We start from the raw sequence: 20,091 nt of genomic DNA, 5'->3' as shown, positions 1-20,091 counted from the left end.
TATGGACAACCTCAGTCCTCTGAGACACCTGATTCAGTCTCACCCACTAATCGACAATCATGCCCACAACCTCCTGAACCGCGAGTCAGCCACCGACCACGACAATTACCCATTAGAAGCCATCAGCACCTCAGCACACGGTCGCGCCCTAGAAAATGCACTCACCACCCTTCCCTCGCTACGGGCCATAAGTCAGCTCTCTGAGCTCTATGGTACCCCCTGCGCAGACTGGAATGACATCAAATCCGCCCACGATCGCAGCGTGCGCGAAGACTACGACGGCTTAATTCGCAAGTCTCTAGAAGGCACACACGCACTATTACTGGATGACTACCTCAGCGACGACGAAGACATCGAACCATCCACCTGGCACGACAGCTTCACCGTCTCAGCAACAAAGCGCATCGTCCAAGTCGAAGCCCTAGCAGAGTCCACAATCCTGGACGTCTCGAACGCGCGCAAGAACGGCGAATCAGTCTGGAATAATTTCCGCCAGCGCTTCCAAGACGCCCTCGGCTCAGCCTTAGATGACCCAAACGTCGTGGCCTTCAAATCTGAAGTCTGCTGTCGGACCGGATTGGATGTGTACCCGTATTCATCCGATGATACCACCCTAGGCGGATCATTGATTCGAATCCTCGATTCCGGAACCACCAGGTCCGGGTTCGACGTTGATGATAAGGGGATCTGCGACTGGATAGTGCAGCAGACTCTTAAGGCGATCACGTTTAAAAAGAAAGCTGGTGTCGTGAAACCATTACTGTTTCACACCGGTCTTGGAGATAAGCGGGTTAATCTTGCAAAGGCGAACCCTGCTTGTTTGCAGCCCTTAATCGCGCAGTATGCTGATGCGGATATTGTGCTGTTGCATGCTGGATATCCCTACACGCGCGAGGCCGGGTATCTTGCTTCTGTTTATCCCAATGTCTATGTTGATCTTGGGAAGGTGTTTCCCATGGTTAGTCGGGAGGCGCAGGTGAAGGTTCTGAGGGAATGTCTGGAGCTTGCGCCTGCCAACCGTTTGCTCTGGAGTACCGATGGCCGGCTTCACCCGGAGTCGTTCTGGTTGGCTAATCGGCAGTTCAGGCAGGCTCTTGAGACGGTTAGTTACAAGCCTACTTTTCTACTTATTGGTTTTTATGCTCATTTTCTTCTACAGGTTCTCGTAGATTATGTTCAACATGGCGACTTCACTGCGTCCCAGGCTATGAAGATCGCCGCCGATGTTCTGTTCTATAACTCCAATCGTCTTTATAGCCTTAACTTGACTCCGTCATACACACCTGCGGAGTAAATTGCTGACTATGCAGGGACGCACAAGTATGTTAATTCTTCATTTTTGTTCCCCGGGTGTATACTTACAGTTGTATCAGCTGATGCGTTTACTCTATTGTACAACACTTGGGTATCACAACCCCGTTGCCAAAGTCTTATCAATGACAACTGAGAGTGTCAGATCTCTCAAAGGCGATGCGCGCCCGCACACACTGGTAGCACCAGGGCATGCGAAGAATTACGAACAGTCAACCATGCCAACCAGATATTGATTATCCAAACCGGAAGAGGGCCGCTTATCGCTACCGGAACGATAATAAGCACGATATATATAGATCGTATCAGATATGTGTGTATATTGGATTCTCATAACCAAATGTGATCATGACATTTTTTCATGTCATCTTGCCTTCATCTCAAATCGTATACATATCGCAAGGCCAGCAGAGCGATCCAACGCCACCTGAAGTAACAGATATCTATATACATGTGAACTTCACCAAATCAAAATCCAAAAAGAGAAGCCACGTCTGCACCGCCAGGTGGTTAGATCGTTGAGCGCCGTGCAATATTGAGTATCATGCAAGAAACAAACGAAACAAAGAAAAAACAAGGTATACCAACTCCAGCCGTCGCTTCCCGTGTATCCAGCGTTGGCCTGGTGCAATGCTATGTGAATCATAAATGGTACAAACGATAGATGTTGAGATGTGCGTATGTGTTGTGTTTTTCGGAATGTGTAGAGGGTATATGTGTGTGTGGAAAAAGGAGCAGGGGAATATGCCGAAGAGAAGAGCTGCTAAAAGCGAAATCGATGCATCACAAGTGACCGGTTGAACAAATTGTGGATGCAAGAAACGAGCTTGCACGCCACATCGGAACGGACAAAAGCATGGTTCAGGATGTCAGTTTCCGTTCTGTTACCATGCCATCCTTTTCCCACTCCTCAAGTAGCCGTGATACTTCCCTGAAAGAGACGGGTTTAGTGAGGAATAGGTCGACACCAGAAGCCATGGCATCTGACTCATCGCGAGAGCTACTAAGTCCGGTCAAGGCAATAATGATGGCTGGCTTGCGGCCATCTGTATCCCTCTCGAGCGAGCGAATAGCCCGAGTAGCCTCGAAACCATTCATGACAGGCATCGACATATCCATGAATATAATATCATAACCACTCTGCATGCGCTCGACTGCCTCAACGGCCAATTTGCCATTCTCGGCTGCGTCCAGCTCAGTCAGCTGGCGCTTTTTGAGGAATGTCATCATCAGGTTGAGATTTATGCGGTTGTCATCAACCACAAGCACTCGTGCGAGTCGCGAGGAGCTGGTTACGGGATCTATCAGAGGTGCTGGTAACGGGGCTTCTGCAATCTCCTCGGGTAATGCGGTGACGAGTGATGGTTGTTGTAGTGGTGATATCGTCATGGGGCGGACTGCGGGACAGTGTAGGTCCGGGGCGCTATTACCGTCGGCGGGGGATTCGACGGGCGAATCGAGTGCAGATGGTGCTGGCAACGAGGACCTCCTGGTCCTGAGCGGTAGACTCAGTGGTTGCAGGGCGGAAGCTGGTGTCGCGGACCGTGATTGATCATGGGTCAGACACCTCATTACGCTTCGGGCTAATTTGTGTGGCCCACAGGGGCGCCGGATGATGTTGACAGAGGAAGCAAGAGGCAACCACTCGGACTTTGCCCCGGTGTAATCCACCGACTTGTGGCATAGGACAAGAAGAGCAGGCAAAGCGGCGGAGGGTGCAATGGTGCGGAAGTTAGGTAAATCGGTTTCATCCATAAGCACGATATCAACACGGGCTTCCGGTGCCCATGCGACAATCTCCATATTGTACCAGTCTGTCAGATACCGGGCAATTTCAGACCAGTTAGATTCGGCAGTCACGTCGGCTGGGTTGACACCCCAGATGGAAACTCGTTTACCAGAGTATCCCTCGCGTAGTAGAAGAGTTTGGGCCAAGGTCTCTCGCTGTTGGACAAGCTGTCCAGATGGCTCGATGGCCGGACTTTCTTTGCCAACAGGTCTCTCTAGAGGGAGGGATACCCGTACGACAGTGCCCTCCCCAGGACGACTGCGAATCCGAATGCTCCCATTCAGAGCCTTGACCAAGCTGCGAACAATTGACAATCCTAGTCCAGTGCCAACAGCTAGGGCGTCCTCCTGGGCAAAGGGGGTATAGAGCTTGCCGCGCAAGAACTCTTCTGAAATACCTTTACCCGTGTCGGTTACTGTTAACGTGACCAAATCTTCGAGTCCGTCCCGCCGAGATCGTCCTTCAGATTGACTGGATGCTGCCAAGGAGATGGTGACACGTCCAGATTCTGTATATTTCATGGCATTTCCAAAAATATTCATAATGATACGCCGCAAAGCGCCCGGTTGGGTCCGGTAGACCCAATCCCGGAAGGAAACGTCCACAATAACTTCGACGTTGGACCGCTGAGTCTGCAGCTTCGTTTGATGTGGCATCAATACAGGCAGGTCTGCTGAAGCAGTAGAGCTCTGGCCGTACACATGGCCAAGACATATGCCTTCAACAACTTCCTCGGCGAGAATAGCCACATCGGTAGCCACCAACGTATCCAGGTGATGCGCCAACTTGTCTGATCCTTTGAAATCCAGCGCTGACTCTTTCTTGCGCTTCATTGACTTCCATGTCCGTTCCAAAGATACCACTTTGCTAAAGTCTAGCACCTGGTTCATTGTATCCAGTAGCGTCCGGCCACAGGAATTGACAGTCTCAAGCAATGATTCTTGGAATTCATTCAGATGAGTGCTGTTCAAAAATTCTGCAGCCGCCAAGATACCATGAAGGGGGCTACGGAGTTCGTGTCTAGTAAAAGATAGTAGTTAGTAATTGTACCCCGGAATTTGTAATATCCAGTAGGACTAAGACAAACTCACGATATACTTCCAATGAAATCACCCTTCTGACGATCCGCAATGAGGGATTCAACGCGGCTATATTCGGCCATGATGGACGACGAAAACCCGAGCACCGAACTGAGCTCAACTGAGGTGGTGAACACCTGAGTCTCAATTGTGCTCCAACAGAAACACCCCCCAAACCACTGCGAGGAAACAGCATTCCACAAAGGCACAAACATAATTTGCGCCGCATTTGGGAAATACTGATTGAGTACTGAGTTCTCCGCAGCTCTCCTTCGCTTTCGCACGGATTTCGATGGTTGTGAAGCCGCGCTCGGTGGGGACCGACTGGAGACACTGGAGCCAAGGGCCGCCTTGTCTTGGGGTTCTTGATCATCATCGTCTGACGTCGAGAGGAGGCCATCGCGATGGAAAGACCAAAGCTTTCCTTTGGGGTAGCGTCGAAGCAACAAGTGCAGGAAAGATCGGTCCAAGTTGGCCGCAGGGCATGTAGCCATTGACCCTGCCTGGGGAGCAAATGGTTCTTCATTTGTTGATGCCGACAGAACGGAGGCAGGTCCGCCGGTGTCGGAACAATCACTCCCCATATCGGCATCCACCAAAGGGTTATTGTTCGTCTCCAGGAAAATGACGCCACTGTCGCCGCTTAGGTCAAGACTCTCACGAAGCAAGTTGGCCGCCCTGCGGAAACACCAAGAGTTGCCTTGTGAATCATCGGGTGGTAGTCGATTTCGGCTGCTGCTGGTGAGCCATTCTGGCAGAGAGCTCTCTACAGTGCCCGATTCTACTTTCGACCCGCTGTCCAATTTTGAACTACTGTCCAATCTTGAACTACTGCCCTTCGAATCTTGATCCAATTTCAAATCGGAGGGGACAGAGCTGAAAGAACGTGTGTCGGTACTGAGTGCGCGATCGTTCGGGGGATTATTAGATGACTCCAGGGATGCGTTTTCTGAGCCGCTCCGGAGAGAGCCAGGGGAGCCACCGGAGACACCAGAGGCACTCATGCGATTGTAGGAAGATGGCGGAGTCCCTGATGGAATACCGACACTGTTGGTGCGCGACCGGTCGATGTTATCCACGAAACTAGAACTTCCCTCAACGAAATAGCTAAGCCCGCGAGAAAGGCGTGCGGCCCGGCGTCCTTCAGAGGCCTGCCTGCAAATCTTTAAGTAGTCCACCACTAGCATCGATATAGATCCCAGCGTATCCTTCTCTAGCGGTGTTAATCCATTGCGGGGGTTTTTGTCCAACACGAAAAGACAACCCAGGTTGATGTTCTTTTCAGTTGTCAAGGGAGTTCCCGCGAAAAAGCGGAAGTTGGGGTCCTTCGCGACGAAGGACAGGTCTTTATACCGCTCATTTTCGGTCATGTCGTTTACGACTAGAAATTGATAGTCTGCATTCTCGCGGTCGTTGGGGGGCAGTGCAATAGTATCCTGTCGAATGGCGTCAAAATCGAGTCATTGAAAATGCAATCGAGTTCGACAATCGGCCCGGATCAGCCAGCTCGTCGAATGAGCAGACTTACCTTGCACACACTCCATGTCTTGCGGGTGTCGGGAGCCCCCAACCAGACATTATCATTCTCGTCGTGAATTGATGGATCGTTCAAATTGAGAGATTTTGTAGCTTCGGCAATGACGTGTTGTACATCACGATCTAATACAGAGATGAATACGCGCTCGGCGTTCAAGCGCAAGGCCGCTAACTGGGCAAATGACGTCATGGTACTGTTCGAGGTGCCCAGAATTAGAGCATCTGACCCCACTGCGGTCGCTGGCCTGGAAGTCGCACTACCGTGTGATGGCGGTGATCCTTCGGAAATCGGTGGGGTGAGTGTATTCCCTGGAGCTGCAGAGAAAGGGAATCCATCGTTCGCAGAAAGCCAAGATGGAACCTCCTGAGCTTGGGAAGCAGGTTGGTAGTATCGATATAGCTCCCTCGCCCTGCGGTCTGCGTTGTGTATTCCATTCTGACGTGTCCTAGGAGCAGGCATAGTTTGCGGCTGGCGTTATAAGCGTGAGGATGCAGTATTGCATCCTCGAGTTCAAAATTTCGAGATTGACGAGGTTGTTACACTTATGGAGACCAAGGCAGGGTGGTGAGAGTTGGAGAAATTGAAATGTATCAAAGCAGTAATCTAAATGTGAAAAATTGATAGAGCAATAAAGGTACCTGGATTAGTCATAAAATATTGGAGAAACAAAAGTGGGATTTCCCGTTGAGAAGGGCTCTCCACAACATAATGGCAAGTCAGGTGAAATGTAGATACAGGGATCTCATCTGTCAAGTACAAGGATATTGACCAGGTGGACCAGGAAGTGGAGAAATGTTCCATAGAATATGTGAGAAGCAGCGCTTGGTACACGTTGGGAATCGTGTATGGAGTACATCTGCTCCACCGCTTCTCATGGGATTATCTAGCATCTTCGGATCGGCATACCAGCCTATAATTGACTGGCGCACGATGGAGTAAAAGGCACAAGGAGGACCAAGGGGGCACCGAGCGTCCAGTGGGCAGCAGAAGTGTGAGCAATGTGGAAAAGATGTGGAGGGGAGGAGGTTTCGGTGGCTTTGAGGTGGTTCTGTGGCGTCTGAAGCGATTAGTTATTGGCTAATTACCTAAGGCAACATTATTGGCCATGAAGATCAGGCATCACGATCAAAACTAAGTGGACCAATGAATCTTCATGATCTGCATAATCTGCTAATAAAAGTCGCTTTGAAGTTTGTATTTTTCCTTGCTTCATTCCATGTGATGTGAACCATAATACCTCAGTATCGCTACCAGACCTGATGTTTAGGGCTCCCACCGTCATCCAAGCAAGTGTGCGTCATTTCTGTCAGGGGCTGGAACTAGCGCAAGCCTCCGTACCACATGACGATGGTGGCAAATACATCTATACAATATGAGTGATTTTGACTTCACTTACTCTAGAAAGCGACGATCTCCTCCGTGGACGTAAGCATTCATGAAGCCTCAATCATATGTTGTCTTCACCTCGCAAACTTTACCCGACTAAGAATTACCAGTCACTGCCCCCCAAATATACGCCACCCACGACCCAAGTGTCAACAAAATCAGACCCCCGAAGCAAACGATCGAGATATTCCGAGTGCGCCGGCGCTGAATTACCAAACTGCGCTCTCGAATGCGCTCGATAATAGCCGCACCCGATGTCAACCGTTTATGCCGAGTCCATTGAAGCACCCCCAGGTTATCAGTCACAAACGAGCCAATCAGGATAGCTGCACCGACAACCAGAGCACCGGCAGCAAGAACGAGATAAACCTGCACCACTCGGTGGTATGAATTGTTATCTGCGTCCTGCAAAGCTCCGGTGATGATCCGAATTATAATGCTCATACTATTATGATTTCCGATGTCAACTTCCGTCGCAGAACACAAATGTGATGCAGGGGTTGGGGATCAAGCTTACGCATTGTTCATGGTGACCTTCAGCGCATACGCAGATCCAAAGACCGATTGGTGCCAAAGCGTGGTGCGAATGCTGTCGATCACTGAGGTTGGTCCTAGGGACATGGCAATGGCGTAGATGCCGAATGCAGCCCCTGTGCCTGCCTTTGATGTCGCAAAATTAATGAGGATCATACTCAACAACATGCCGAGGCCGCACGTAAACACTAGGGATGTCAGTATCAGGCTTGCTATGGATCTTGATACAACTCACAAACAGATGCTCGGTTGCCGAGAACATCAATGAACACGCCCAAGCAGGGAACGAGGAAGAAGCCTGGCTATTGTCAGATCTTCAAAGTTGTATGCAGCGCAAAGATCAAGCATATCTTACCTGCATACTGCGACAAAGAACTATACCACCCAGCCTTGATGGAATCGACATTGAATCGCTTCTCGGCCAGCTCAGTGGCATTTTGACTGAAAACTGACGCTGCACTTGTTTGGAAGATAGAGAACGCCATGACAGCCCAGAACGTCCACGGGAGCTCGAACATTTTTTGAAACTCGAACTTCTTGTTTTTCTCCGTCAGTTGCTCTTTGGTGGCGCCATCGCGTCGTCCCTTGTAGTGGCGATTACAATACTGGTTGAAGAACCAGAACGCTGCGGTAGCCACATTTGTGAACAAATTCATGAACACAGAGGTCCAAAAGACCCACGCAAAGTTTCCAGTGTTCTATTATCCTGTCAGCATCGCCTCAAACAAATCAACCCGAGAAAAACAATCACCTTTGCAATGATATTGGCTGTCGACTTGCCCACAAATCCGCCTATCTTGCCAATTGCAAGCTCAAAACCTAACGTGGATGCAAATCCATTGCTGGGAGGAAACCAAGAAGAGAACATTTTATACTGAGCGATTTGTGTTGCGATATCGCCGAGTGCGAGAATCACTCGACCTCCGATCATGAAATTGAAAGAGCGCACGGTCGCGGCGGCAGCGACGAGGATAGAACCGATAGTATAAACGATATTTCCGTACACGATCATCTCTATTTAGAAATACCAGGTCAGAATATCTCTCGCTGATTAACAGACTCGACAACATACCAGCTCCGCCGACTCGGTCGGTGATCACACCACTTATCAAGAGCAGAACCGTTGCCATGAAATCCTCACTGGCTTCCAAAAGTGAAAATTGAGTATTGTCTATATGCATTTGCTGCCAAACAAACCCGGTCAGTAAATGCCGATCGACATTCCCATAGTGTTCAATACCTTTTTGATTGTGGTCTTCATGGCGCCCGTCACACCAGAACTCCAGTGTGAGCCAAAGCTGATACACGATATCAGTGCCACTGCGCACAACTTTGCTGCAAGCGGCGGCGGCTTCTTTCCATCAGAGTCATCGCTAGGTTCTTCCGATGGGGTGTAAATGTCTTTATCGATAGGCGCTGTCACCACGTCCACCGACTTTGACTCTGGAGTATCAAATGCCATAATTGCAACCCGAGTCTGGGATGATATAGCAAGCTCCTAACTCAGGCTGTCAGAAAAGAAAAAAAAAACTTTGAACTCAAAAAAAGCTTCCATGCCAGTACTATTTATGGGGCTCGGAGATTGATAAAGCTCTGACAAAGCTGAGGTTAGCCCACCTGAGCATGCTACGGTGAGCTTATACTGGTCTAAAAGGCCGAGACTTCTAATCAGATCCCATGTACATACGTAAAAAGGTCCTTGGCACAGCAAAATTCCCATCAGATAAGATGGTTGGGAAATGGGTTTTATACCGCAAGGAGTCTAGCGCTGGGCAGATACTCCCAGTCGGGACAACCTCGGTGAATTTTAGCTTTCCTTAGTCTCTTGGTGGAACCCTAAGCTTAAAAACATTTCTCGGCTTCGCTCCGAGTTACTACTTTACGTCTTTAGACCTCGAATTCTTCAAGCCAGTTACTACATAGGGCAAGTTGGTTCCATCATCACTTTCGTATGCTGTTGCAATTTGCATACATCAGTGAAAACTACATTGAGATAATACGCGTAAATATACTCGATCCGCCCCAAAATCCGCAAATGCTCCCATAAACTACCTCCGGTTGTGACATCACAAAAAAATCCAAAACAGCCCCAATAGTGGGGGGGGGCCTCCCGAGATATACGTAGTCACAGAAAAAGAAAATGCAATGCCAAAGAGACTCCAGACTCCACAAATATTCAATCAGATAAATCAAAATCGTTCCATGAGCTGCTTGCGTACCGTCCACATACGAGCTCGCTTGCCGTACATGTACATGGGAATTGACATGAGCATGAAGAAAAGCTGTATACCGCCGATCGCCATGAACACGGTGCGTGAACCATCAGCATCGAGCCAGTCCACGATGAAAAGGGAGAAGACCAGGCCGTGGAGGATGTCTGGAGAAGAAAGAGCGTTAGATCAGATACAACGAGTAAAAGTGAAGGATAGGTCAACATACTCTTGCTAAAGTTCAGTGTCACTAGCGCCTCGCCAGCATACTGACGGTAGCTGTCTACACAAAATGTGATAGCCGTCGTACTGCCCAAACAGCAACCAAATGAGATCAAACCGAAGAAGATAGTCGGGACAATCCAGGAGTCACCATTCTCGGCACTCCAGCCAAAAGCCATCAGACCGATGACCGTGGACAATGCGATAGGAATCGCCATGACGAGACGGAATTCAGGTTCATAGATGCCGCCATTGCGCCTGGTCATAAACCGTGCGATAATGTCGGATACTTTGCCCGCCACTGCAGTTCCCAGGAGACCGCCAACAAACGGTGAGATGTAGATAAGGCCTGTTTGCAGCGCTGTGAAATTGTAATGCGTTTTGCCCTCAAATATGTGCGCAACTGACTCTGAAAGCACGATCAGCCAGCCGACGGACAGGGAGTATACCACTGTTGACCAGAGCACGGACGGGTAGGCGAATAGAATAAATGGTCGCACGGCGACGCGATACCAGCTGTCTTGCGCGATTCGTCCATTCCAGACTCGAAGTAATTGGGTATATGGGATCTTCGGGCGTTCACGGAGTCGGTTTGTGTATTGTAGGGTTGCGGTAAGCGGTGTCCCGGCAGGCTCTACTGACTCGGTCCTCGCGGGTGATAAAGCCGCCGGTCGAGCTGACTCTATATCGTCTGGGTGCGCGCCAGGGACAAGAGCTTGGGGAAGTGGCTGGAGGAAGTCGTCACCTTTCTCATCAGCCGGTGTCGGAGGCTGAGTGGTGATTTGATCGCCATTGGTAGCATGGCCGGTCCCAGGAATGAAATCGGACTTTTCAGTCTCGACTGCCTCAATTCGATTTTCTTGGTCATCCGCAAATCCAACATGCGTGTGCTTGGACTTTTTCGGTGCCAACTCTGGATCTGGATGAGGCTGGTCGGCGGACTCGTCCTGGGGTTGTACATGCGGACGGCGTCCGCGGAAGCCGTGAGAAATGAGATCAGAGACACTATGACCTGTAATTCGCGGGCTCTTGCTCTTGTGCACACGCGGACGGGGTGTGCGATCCCAAAATGTTTCGGGAACGAAGAAAAAGAGCAACACTAAACACATGCCTACAATAATGGCAACGATCCAAAATACCCAGCGCCAGCTCAACCCTTCGATGATGGCGGCACTCACTAGGGGGATCAGATTCTTTCCCCCTAGTAGCAAGAGTGTATATATTCCCACTCGATAGGCTCTTTCGTGCAAGAAGTAGATCTCTGCAATTGTAGCAGATGGAAGGCACTCGACTGGACTCACTGCAAGTCCTTGGAAGATACGAGCGACCACGAGACTTGGGTAGTTCGGTGACGCCGCGCACCAAATTGCCGAGATCACGAACAGTGTAGCTCCCAAGAGATAAACCGGTCGTTTCCCGAAAAGAATGGCTGTGGGCGACATTACGACAGACCCGAGGCCCAAGCCTAGCATATAGAACCCGGTAGTAAAAGCCACATGTTGCGTGCTAACATCGTAGTCAGTTGCAACATGGTTAAACCCAGCCGCCAAAATGGGGGTCATGCCGCCTCCCATTAAGCAATAGAAGCCGAGCGATACCAATGCGGCGTCTCGTTGCCATACCGGCCAGTTCAGAGGGTCATTTACGGAGTCGTCTGGTTGGGGATCAAGCACAAACTGTCCGTCCGCGGTTCTCTTTTTGGTTGGAACCGCCGACCGAGTTCGAGAATTCGACCGCGAGGGACGATACGACGAGGCTATTGATGATGTCGATGTCCGATGCGGTTGATGTCTCATTCCCAGGGGTTCATTGCGATTTGATGATAATAGAAGCACCGTTCCTAGACCATGCCAGCCACTTGTCAATCCCCTTTTCACAATGTTTCTTCTCTCGTTGGCAGGAGACTCTCTACTTACCAGGCACTTCATCGGTCTCTCTGTCACTTAGGATTCCCAGTGTTGATTTGGCGCGATAAGTCGGATTTTCGCTAGACTCCGGTTCTTCTTTGACCTTTCCTCCGAAGACTCGTCTCCAGCGCGAAGCAGCTGGCTGCTGTAGGACAGGGTCCATCCCCGGATTTTCGTCCATTGCAGCAGAGTGTTCTTCTGCTGGCGACGCCATCTTATGTTCGGCAACCACGAACGTAGTGTTCCGCCTGGAGCGCCGTTTGCGAAACAAGTGTGCTAAACAAGTCATTTTTAGCCAGAGTCTTTTGCAGCGTGCAAGCAAAGAGGAAAGAAGGTGACAGTCGCCAGAGTGCAACGGGGGAGTAACTCACAGTTATCTCAGGTAATACCGGAATCCGCCCAAAAATGCTGCCAGTAAAACTAGCAACTATAGACGACGTGCTCGAGTCACAAGATAAATGCCCCTACACAGAAAAGGTGAAGTATCTGTCGCCGGGTCTTGTGAAAGCGATCAACGCTTATTGATCAACCCAGGCAGTAAATGAGCACCACTTGAAGGCATAGCTTAATGAAGAGGAAAAGAGAAGCGAAGTGGAACGGAAGAGGTCTGTAGGTGGGAGACAGGTGATTTATAGTGTCCTAGTTTCTTCCAAGGTCCATGCGATAAGCTCTTAGATATATCATGCGGTCAATGGTGGAAACCCCAAAAAGCAGAGACCAAAGAAAAGGGCGATCGACGATCCCATGTGGCAGTGTGGGGAGGCGGTGAGTTGAGGTACTTGGTGGGTACCGCAATTATCGTATGATCACCATGGTTAAGCGAAGTAGCTCAAAGTACTCTTACATCGCACGTGTCGATAAGCATACCGTTTTCGGATCAATGCACCCAGTCCGCGTCGACAGCTAGATCCTTAAGCCACCCGACGCATATTACAAGATAACGTATAAAGAAAATCTACATTCTACTCACATATCCTACACATATATATTATACCTGTCGCCAAAATCTACAATAATCGAGGTTGTTCGCACTCCAATCATTCCCGTCGCGGAATGTACACAGCCATTCTTAGAATATGCCAAGCCACTTAAATCCCGCGGTTGTCGCGAGAGTTTCAGTTCGCGTATTTTGCCCGCCCATGAAACATATCTTCTAAGAAATCCTACTGTCGCTCACTGCGTGGGTCATATTTCAAATGCCCTAGGAGTGTCTCAGCTGACTAGAAAGTGTTGGCTGCCGTCATTATGCAGACGTCCAATTGCGGGGGAAAGGAGCCTCGATCTTGGTATTTTCATACCGTTGGATGTCAGTATCTCCCTTTGCTAGCGCATGTGCTGCCATGGCGTCATACATCAAAGTATGGCTACTAATTTGCAACTCTATATGACATGGATGCTTAGAAGAGGAGCATGTAAGAAGCCCATGGCGTCAACCGGGTCTCACTTCTGGGAACGCCACTTGATGTTTGTTCACGAATGATCGGCAGGGATCGACAGACTGATTTGGGGTTTGTTTGATTCTTCAGATTACCATTTAATCCACGTTATCGGCATATTAACCACCTTGCTAATTGAAGAAAAGACTGCCTATTGTGGAAATACTATTGATAACTCTCACTAGAACGGTCGCTTTAGGTGCATGGGTAATGTCAACGCACGTGTGAGACAACATGTATGATTATGTCTCATCGAACGGACTGCCCGAATAGCTCTCGCGTACTCCGTAGTCAGTCGCTATATAACAGAACAAGACTTGGCATAATGTATTATGACTGTTCATGCTGGTGAGGAACTCGGATACCCGAAGTACATAACCCAAACTCCAAGCTCGAGTTGCACTTCCCTTGTCTAACATTTCCATCCTTCCAAGCTTGGGATTTTACACAAATATAGCCAGTGGTTGCTGGCGGCTTATTCTGCTTAATAGCGTGTGCAAATTCCGATCTTAGCTGGTTTCCCTGGCAAAAAGATTTTGGCTTTTAAGATCGCTCTTCTGTAACTTGTACTGTGTACATGTGACGAGTTCTCCAACTCCGACCAAGAAACATACGATCTCAATTTGGCAACATAATGAATCAAGATGGGAAGGTTGTTAGTATCTTTGACTGACTTTATGTCCATGGTGTTCTAGGCACCCAAAGGGATTCCACGCCTTTTAGAATTCAATCCCGGATACCTTTCTAGCGCACAGTCAACCACTGCACCCAACAGGTCCTCATGCGTCATCCCGTGATGGAGCGCAGTGTCCGCCAGCCAAGACCATTTTGGACGCAGTCCAGGGATTGGGTTAACCTGACACAATACTATCAGTGACCAAACAATGAATCGTATACGGGTTTCTTACCTCCAAGACGTATGGCTTTCCCTCCAGTCCGCACCGAACATCAACTCGGCCGACATCACAGCACTCGAGTTTGCGCCAGGTGTCCAGCGCGAGACGCTCTACTCCCTGAACCTCGGAGCTATCATCCCCGTTAATCATGCGGTCCACTGGGTCTTCTAGGACAGCGTTCTTGTTATCGAAGCTGTAAAAGTCTCCATTGGAGGAGTTATTCTCAAAGTTCTTTGCTTCCGTCCCTTGTTGAGGTGGAATTCCTTCCCAGTTGTGGTGGACCGTGCCGATGACTCGAGCGGAGTCCCCAGACCCCAGGATACTGGTAGTATATTCTCGCCCAGCTAGATACTTCTCAATCAAAATGCTTTGTCCTGGGAACCGTGTCTGGAGCTTCTGAACACCCTGCTCGAGGTCTTGGATGCTCTCGACTTTGGAGAAAGGATAAATCCCTTTCGAGGATCCTTCACATGCTGGCTTGATGAATAATGGCATCTGTTTCAGAGTCTCGGCATGGCGACTTTGGTCCAAGATTTGGGAGATTCCCTTTTCGATGGACCATGACGAGGGGACGACGGCGAAAGGAGCAGTCGGGATGCCCATGTGCTCGAGCACCATCTGACATGTCAGCACCACACATGTCTCCCCTTAGCAGGATATGACACACCTTTGTCTTACCCTTATCCAAACACAACGACAAAGTCGCGGCATCGGAAAACACATGTGGGATCTGGTATGCCTCCAGTACTCCCGGGACCTGGGCCTCACGCCCAACTCCATGCATTCCCTCGGAGATTGAAAATGCCAGATCCCACCTCTCATGCTCTCCTCTGGCAATACAATGTATCAACTCCTTTATATCACCAACTGGAACAACCTCGAAGCCATTTTTGCGCAAAGACTGGACTACGGCGTCGATGGTTTCTTCCTTGTCTAGTTCGACACAGTCCTCGACACTGTACCCTCGTGATCGGTAGAGAGAAAAGCTCTCATAGAAGAATGGGATCACAAGCGGTTCCATTTTAAGTGTTCTTTCTCACTTCCAAGACATACAATTGCAAGGCGTTATAGCTATTGACGAGGAAACTGGAACTGGGGGGGGCCCTTGACATCCCACATGTTTATGTTTCACCATATCTGAAGAAAGTATATTCTGCAAACCTATGTGTTGGTCAGGAGAATGACTAGACCTATCGGAAAAATAGGGTTTAAAATGGCGGTGTGATGCTATTATGCATAGAACATAGAACTGTAGCCACCAGCCCCTACACTTTATATAACGAGCCCTTTAACAGGATGCCTGGCGAACGACCGCAAGTGACAAGACTGGTGTTACCTGAAGACGCAAGCCTCGGTCAGGCACCTATCAATTACCCTATCATTTCCCTCTCTATGACGAAGGATTGGCCAAATGCAGAAGGTCAGCTAGCCCCTCTCAAATATTTGTCAAGCCCATGAACAGGGGCTGTGCACTGTATGGGGGGTACTGCGGGGGATTATGAACAAGAGATACGGTTCCCAGGTACACCTTGGCTGTAAGAATCTCAGCAAATCTACATTGCTGCATTTCTCACAGAATGCGTACGTCTCTCTCTTCTTCGAGCATGTCCCGAGGTTCGTCTATAACAATTCTATAGAAATATCAAGGAAGGCATGCTCCTCAACACAGGGAGGCTACGAGTCAAGGCTCAATGGAGGCTCTCTCAACGCCGATGGTCCTCTACAAGTACTCTCCAAGCCTCCTCAGACCCCTTAGCTGTTGCGCAGATTGAATACTGGAGAAAGATTCCAGCCTGGCGGGACACTACGGAGACTCAATTCCTCGACTATAAGTGGCAAGTATGGATTTGAGAGCCATTCACTGGCTATATATATATATAGTGATCTGACAGAAGGCTAGATGAAAAACTCTCTGCAAAGCCCCTCCTCGCTGCTCGCATTTCTCAGCTCTGTCATACCTTCCGCTATCTCAATGGCGAGTGGCCAGGTGACAACACAAGAAGCCTTCCTATCCGACGTCGCAGCGGGGATGCAGCGTGCTCCCATGGCCACCCGTCTAACGCCACACACCCTGGCTCTCGTCGCTTGGGACAAACCCTACTCGGACCCAATCCGCCGGCAGTTTATTCCTCTTGCCTCGTCATTGCATCCAGACCATCCTCAACTTCAACTGGACTCGCTACATGAGAACAGAGACTCCCCAGTGAAAGGGCTGGTTCACCGGTATCCGGATAAGGTGCTATTTCTAGGTATTTTCCTTCTATAGGCACATATGACCGCCCAAGTAGGGACTAACAATATGGTAAGCTAGCTCAGTGTGTCCCGTCTATTGCCGTTTCTGCACGCGGTCGTATTCCGTCGGCGCGAAGACAGAGACGGTGTCGAAGAAACGGTTCCTCCCGCTACAGAAGTACTGGGAGCCAATGTTTGAATACATTGCACAGACCACGGCGGTCACGGACGTTGTGGTGTCCGGTGGGGATTCGTTCTTCTTGGAGCCTGCACAGCTGCGTGAGATCGGGCACAGGCTTCTAGGGATCGAGAATGTGCGTCGCATCCGGTTCGCCAGTAAAGGGCTGGCGGTGTGTCCCTCACGGATCTTGGACCGAAGCGACAGATGGACGGGGGAACTTATTGAGATCAGCCAGCTGGCCAGGAAGCGAGGGAAGAGCGTGGCGCTACATACACATTTCAACCATCCACAGGAGATCTCGTGGATCACGGAACAGGCGGCGCAGAGGTTGTTTGAGAATGCGGTTACAGTGAGGAATCAGACGGTGTTGCTCAACGGAGTGAATAATGATGTGGACACGATGAAATCACTGATTCGTCGATTGGCTGACAATAATATTCAACCGGTATGGTTATGCGCTCTATTGTTGACCTCGTGCTAACTGGATACTCTGATATAGTACTACGTATATCAGGGTGATATGGTTCAGGGCGTCGAGGACTTGCGTACGCCGCTGTGCGATATCCTCCATATTGAATCGCACGTCCGGGGTACGATTGCTGGGTTCATGACACCTTCATTTGTGGTAGACCTTCCAGGGGGTGGAGGGAAACGTTTGGCCGCAACATTTGATAGCTACAACCGGAACACCGGAGTGTCGACATTCGTAGCGCCAGGGGTCAAAGGTAACACGATTCATGAGTATCATGATCCGTTATGGTCACTGCCAGGCTAGGGGAGCTGTGGCCTAGGGTTTTCGTATAGAAATATATAAATAGAATGCCCCCACTTCGCCCCATTGGCGATTTTCCTGACCAAAAACAACATTAAACAAACAAAGTGTTAAAGGATACGACATATATGTTGTATATCATAGGCAGAATGTGTTAGCCATTGATCATCCACTTATGAACAGTTTGCGGGTTTATTATCGACCACTACTCCGTAGTACTTCTTAGTTTTTTAGTATTAGCCCCAAATGTCCTACTTCAAAGAAAAAGCAGGCACAAGCGTCACGGTGTGTACGGAGTAGGAAAACAAGACTTATGTTGCATGCACAGCATAGCAAATACCAGACCAGTCCACAATTCTTCAAACAATGCAGATTGATAGCAAATTGCCAAGTTGTCATTTGCCAATTGCGTCCAGGGGGAAAATCCAGTCCAGATCGGGTGGATTTCCAGGGGCCGTTCGCAGGCGGTCACGTGTGAACCCCCTTTGGAAATTCAAGGCGCTCTTTCTTTGCTTCGAATTCTTCTATTTGCTTGATATACGTTGTCTTAATATCCATACTTCTTTCTTACTACACATTCATTCCAAGGGTCATCTTTGCCACTTAAGATTGTTGGGCGCCGATCAAGTCCTTCCACGCGAAGTGTCGTGGCATCAAGAATTCTCCCGTCTTCAAATACCATTTCCTCTTCTTTCACTTTTCGTTGTGGAAGATCATCGACTATACGTTTAACGGGCTAATTTCGACTCACATTCATTCTTTCTGCGGAAACCCGCCGTTCATCATGAAAATCAACCAGTCGTCCTTCCTTCTCTTCCTTCTTCCCGCCATTTCGGCCGCGCTCGCCGACACAACATACAATGACAACATAGATTCTCAGGTGTCGCGCGAGACAGCTGGAAACAATGCTCACCTCGTCGACTCGAATATAGTCGCATCCAATGTCGCCAAAGGGGCGCCGGACGTCCCCGTCGATGGCAAGGATGGCAGACCGCACGCTGGCCCGTGGGTGGAAACCAACGCAGACCGGGACCACAAAGTTGCCAAGGCAGGCGGAGATATTGATTCAGGTTCCAGATATGACACCAAGATTCCCTCTTCGGAGCACCTGAGCACCGAGGAAGGGAAGGTGATCCCCCATTCAAATGGCGGCGTTATGGATGATCCGTATCGGTCCGGGCCCAGAGAAGGCACGCGCGGAACAGAGGGCGGTGTGTCCGAGAAAGGAAAGGAGAATCAATTGGTCTCAGAAAAGGTGCCAGGGAGCCCCAAGGAAGCGCCTCCGCTGCCTCATATCGAGACGAAGAAGCTGGTCTCTAACAGCGACGACGCAACAACCGGAAGTGCAATCCGGGCTGCGGAGAATCCGGGAAGTCTTGGTATGCTCGAGGTGAGACTTCCTATACCTTTAGTGCGAAGTCCTTTGTTAAGCAAGTTGAAATTGATGCCGTGTATCTAGAAACCGTCGGGATTGCCTGAAAAGCCCCACGATATTCCATACCCCAAGCCCCCGGCCGTGGTTAAGGATGATCCTCTAGGCCTTGGACACGACTCAGTCGCCGCGGGGTCGTCTTCGAGTTCATCCTCCTCGCTGACCTACGACCACGACCATGACTCTGGTATCCCCGACGCAGGGAGCCCAATGCACTCGCTTGTATTCTCGTTCACCATGATCCTCGTCTCTGAAATTGGCGACAAGACTTTCCTTGTGGCTGCCCTGATGGCCATGAGACACCCCCGCTTGGTGGTGTTTAGTGCCGCATTTAGCGCCTTGATTGGCATGACTGTCCTTTCAGCCGTCCTGGGCCATGCTGTTCCAACCCTTATCCCTAAAACTTTCACCAAATTTATGGCTGCCATTCTTTTCTTGGTATTCGGTGTGAAGATGCTCAAGGAAGGTCGTGAAATGTCTCCAGATGAGGGTGTCGGCGAAGAGATGCGAGAGGTCGAGGCGGAGCTTGAAGAGAAGGAGCACGAACAGCTGCGCATGAGCCGCCGCCGCTCCTCGGTTACTCCTCACAACCTTGAAGCAGGTCGCGCTGGCCGTCCCAAAACTCGCGGCTCTGGAAACCGCCTGCCCTCGCCTCCGGAAAGCCTGTCCTCGTCCTCGTCCCGTGGCTCTTCCCCCCAGCCCCGTCAACGGTTGAACAATGCCGTTTCCGGGCTGAGCAACCTCTTTTCCCTACTTCTCAGCCCCGCGTGGGTTCAAACTTTTGTCATGACATTCCTCGGCGAATGGGGTGACCGCAGCCAAATTGCCACTATCGCCATGGCCGCTGGCCAGGACTACTGGTGGGTTACTATTGGAGCTAGTGCTGGTCACGGAATCTGCACCGCAGCCGCTGTGATTGGTGGAAGGGCTATCGCTGGCCGGGTCAGCATGCGTGTTGGTATGTATCCTCTGCTTCCTCCCCTATCTATGACATATGCTAATCTTAACTTTTATAGTGACCCTGGGCGGTGCTGTGGCATTCCTTGTGTTTGGCGTCATCTACTTCATTGAAGCCATCTTTTAAAGCACTGCATCTCCGCGGTTGTATGTGTCCATGGAAACCTATCGTTACAGTTTTTGGCGGTTGATTTGTTTAAAAGTCGAATG

At 49.9% G+C, this 20,091-nt stretch overlaps 5 protein-coding genes across 5 annotated transcripts; 3 read left to right on the top strand and 2 right to left on the bottom strand.

Annotated features, from left to right (window-relative positions):
- Nucleotide 1: 1 nt before the first annotated feature.
- Nucleotides 2-1,294, top strand: fluG (uncharacterized protein; the record flags this gene model as incomplete). The annotated part of the gene is made up of 2 exons (XM_040792706.1): nucleotides 2-1,102; nucleotides 1,160-1,294. 2 exons carry the CDS (start codon nucleotides 2-4, stop codon nucleotides 1,292-1,294), a joined length of 1,236 nt encoding a protein of 411 aa, XP_040644673.1.
- Nucleotides 1,295-2,172: 878 nt separating this feature from the next.
- PGRI_049920 (CheY-like superfamily) lies at nucleotides 2,173-12,189 on the bottom strand (the record flags this gene model as incomplete). The annotated part of the gene is made up of 15 exons (XM_040792705.1): nucleotides 2,173-4,120; nucleotides 4,192-5,615; nucleotides 5,708-6,125; nucleotides 6,646-6,773; nucleotides 7,316-7,547; nucleotides 7,620-7,824; nucleotides 7,872-7,934; nucleotides 7,992-8,334; nucleotides 8,388-8,650; nucleotides 8,709-8,820; nucleotides 8,877-9,113; nucleotides 9,856-10,013; nucleotides 10,076-10,129; nucleotides 10,187-11,824; nucleotides 11,985-12,189. The coding sequence occupies 15 exons, from the start codon at nucleotides 12,187-12,189 to the stop codon at nucleotides 2,173-2,175; spliced, it is 7,428 nt and encodes a 2,475-aa protein (XP_040644672.1).
- A 1,913-nt stretch (nucleotides 12,190-14,102) lies between these two features.
- Nucleotides 14,103-15,328, bottom strand: PGRI_049910 (D-alanine--D-alanine ligase family protein; the record flags this gene model as incomplete). Its single annotated transcript, XM_040792704.1, has 3 exons — nucleotides 14,103-14,267; nucleotides 14,320-14,925; nucleotides 14,975-15,328. 3 exons carry the CDS (start codon nucleotides 15,326-15,328, stop codon nucleotides 14,103-14,105), a joined length of 1,125 nt encoding a protein of 374 aa, XP_040644671.1.
- A 951-nt stretch (nucleotides 15,329-16,279) lies between these two features.
- Nucleotides 16,280-17,495, top strand: PGRI_049900 (KamA family radical SAM protein; the record flags this gene model as incomplete). Its single annotated transcript, XM_040792703.1, has 3 exons — nucleotides 16,280-16,556; nucleotides 16,615-17,165; nucleotides 17,220-17,495. The coding sequence occupies 3 exons, from the start codon at nucleotides 16,280-16,282 to the stop codon at nucleotides 17,493-17,495; spliced, it is 1,104 nt and encodes a 367-aa protein (XP_040644670.1).
- A 781-nt stretch (nucleotides 17,496-18,276) lies between these two features.
- PGRI_049890 (TMEM165/GDT1 family protein) lies at nucleotides 18,277-20,008 on the top strand (the record flags this gene model as incomplete). Its single annotated transcript, XM_040792702.1, has 3 exons — nucleotides 18,277-18,882; nucleotides 18,952-19,882; nucleotides 19,941-20,008. The coding sequence occupies 3 exons, from the start codon at nucleotides 18,277-18,279 to the stop codon at nucleotides 20,006-20,008; spliced, it is 1,605 nt and encodes a 534-aa protein (XP_040644669.1).
- Nucleotides 20,009-20,091: the final 83 nt, after the last annotated feature.

This window comes from Penicillium griseofulvum, assembly GCF_001561935.1.
Source record: "Penicillium griseofulvum strain PG3 chromosome Unknown contig_84, whole genome shotgun sequence".
Lineage (NCBI taxonomy): Eukaryota > Fungi > Ascomycota > Eurotiomycetes > Eurotiales > Aspergillaceae > Penicillium > Penicillium griseofulvum.
The sequence above is the reverse complement of the archived record's forward strand: the minus strand, read 5'-3'. Positions and strand labels throughout refer to the sequence as shown.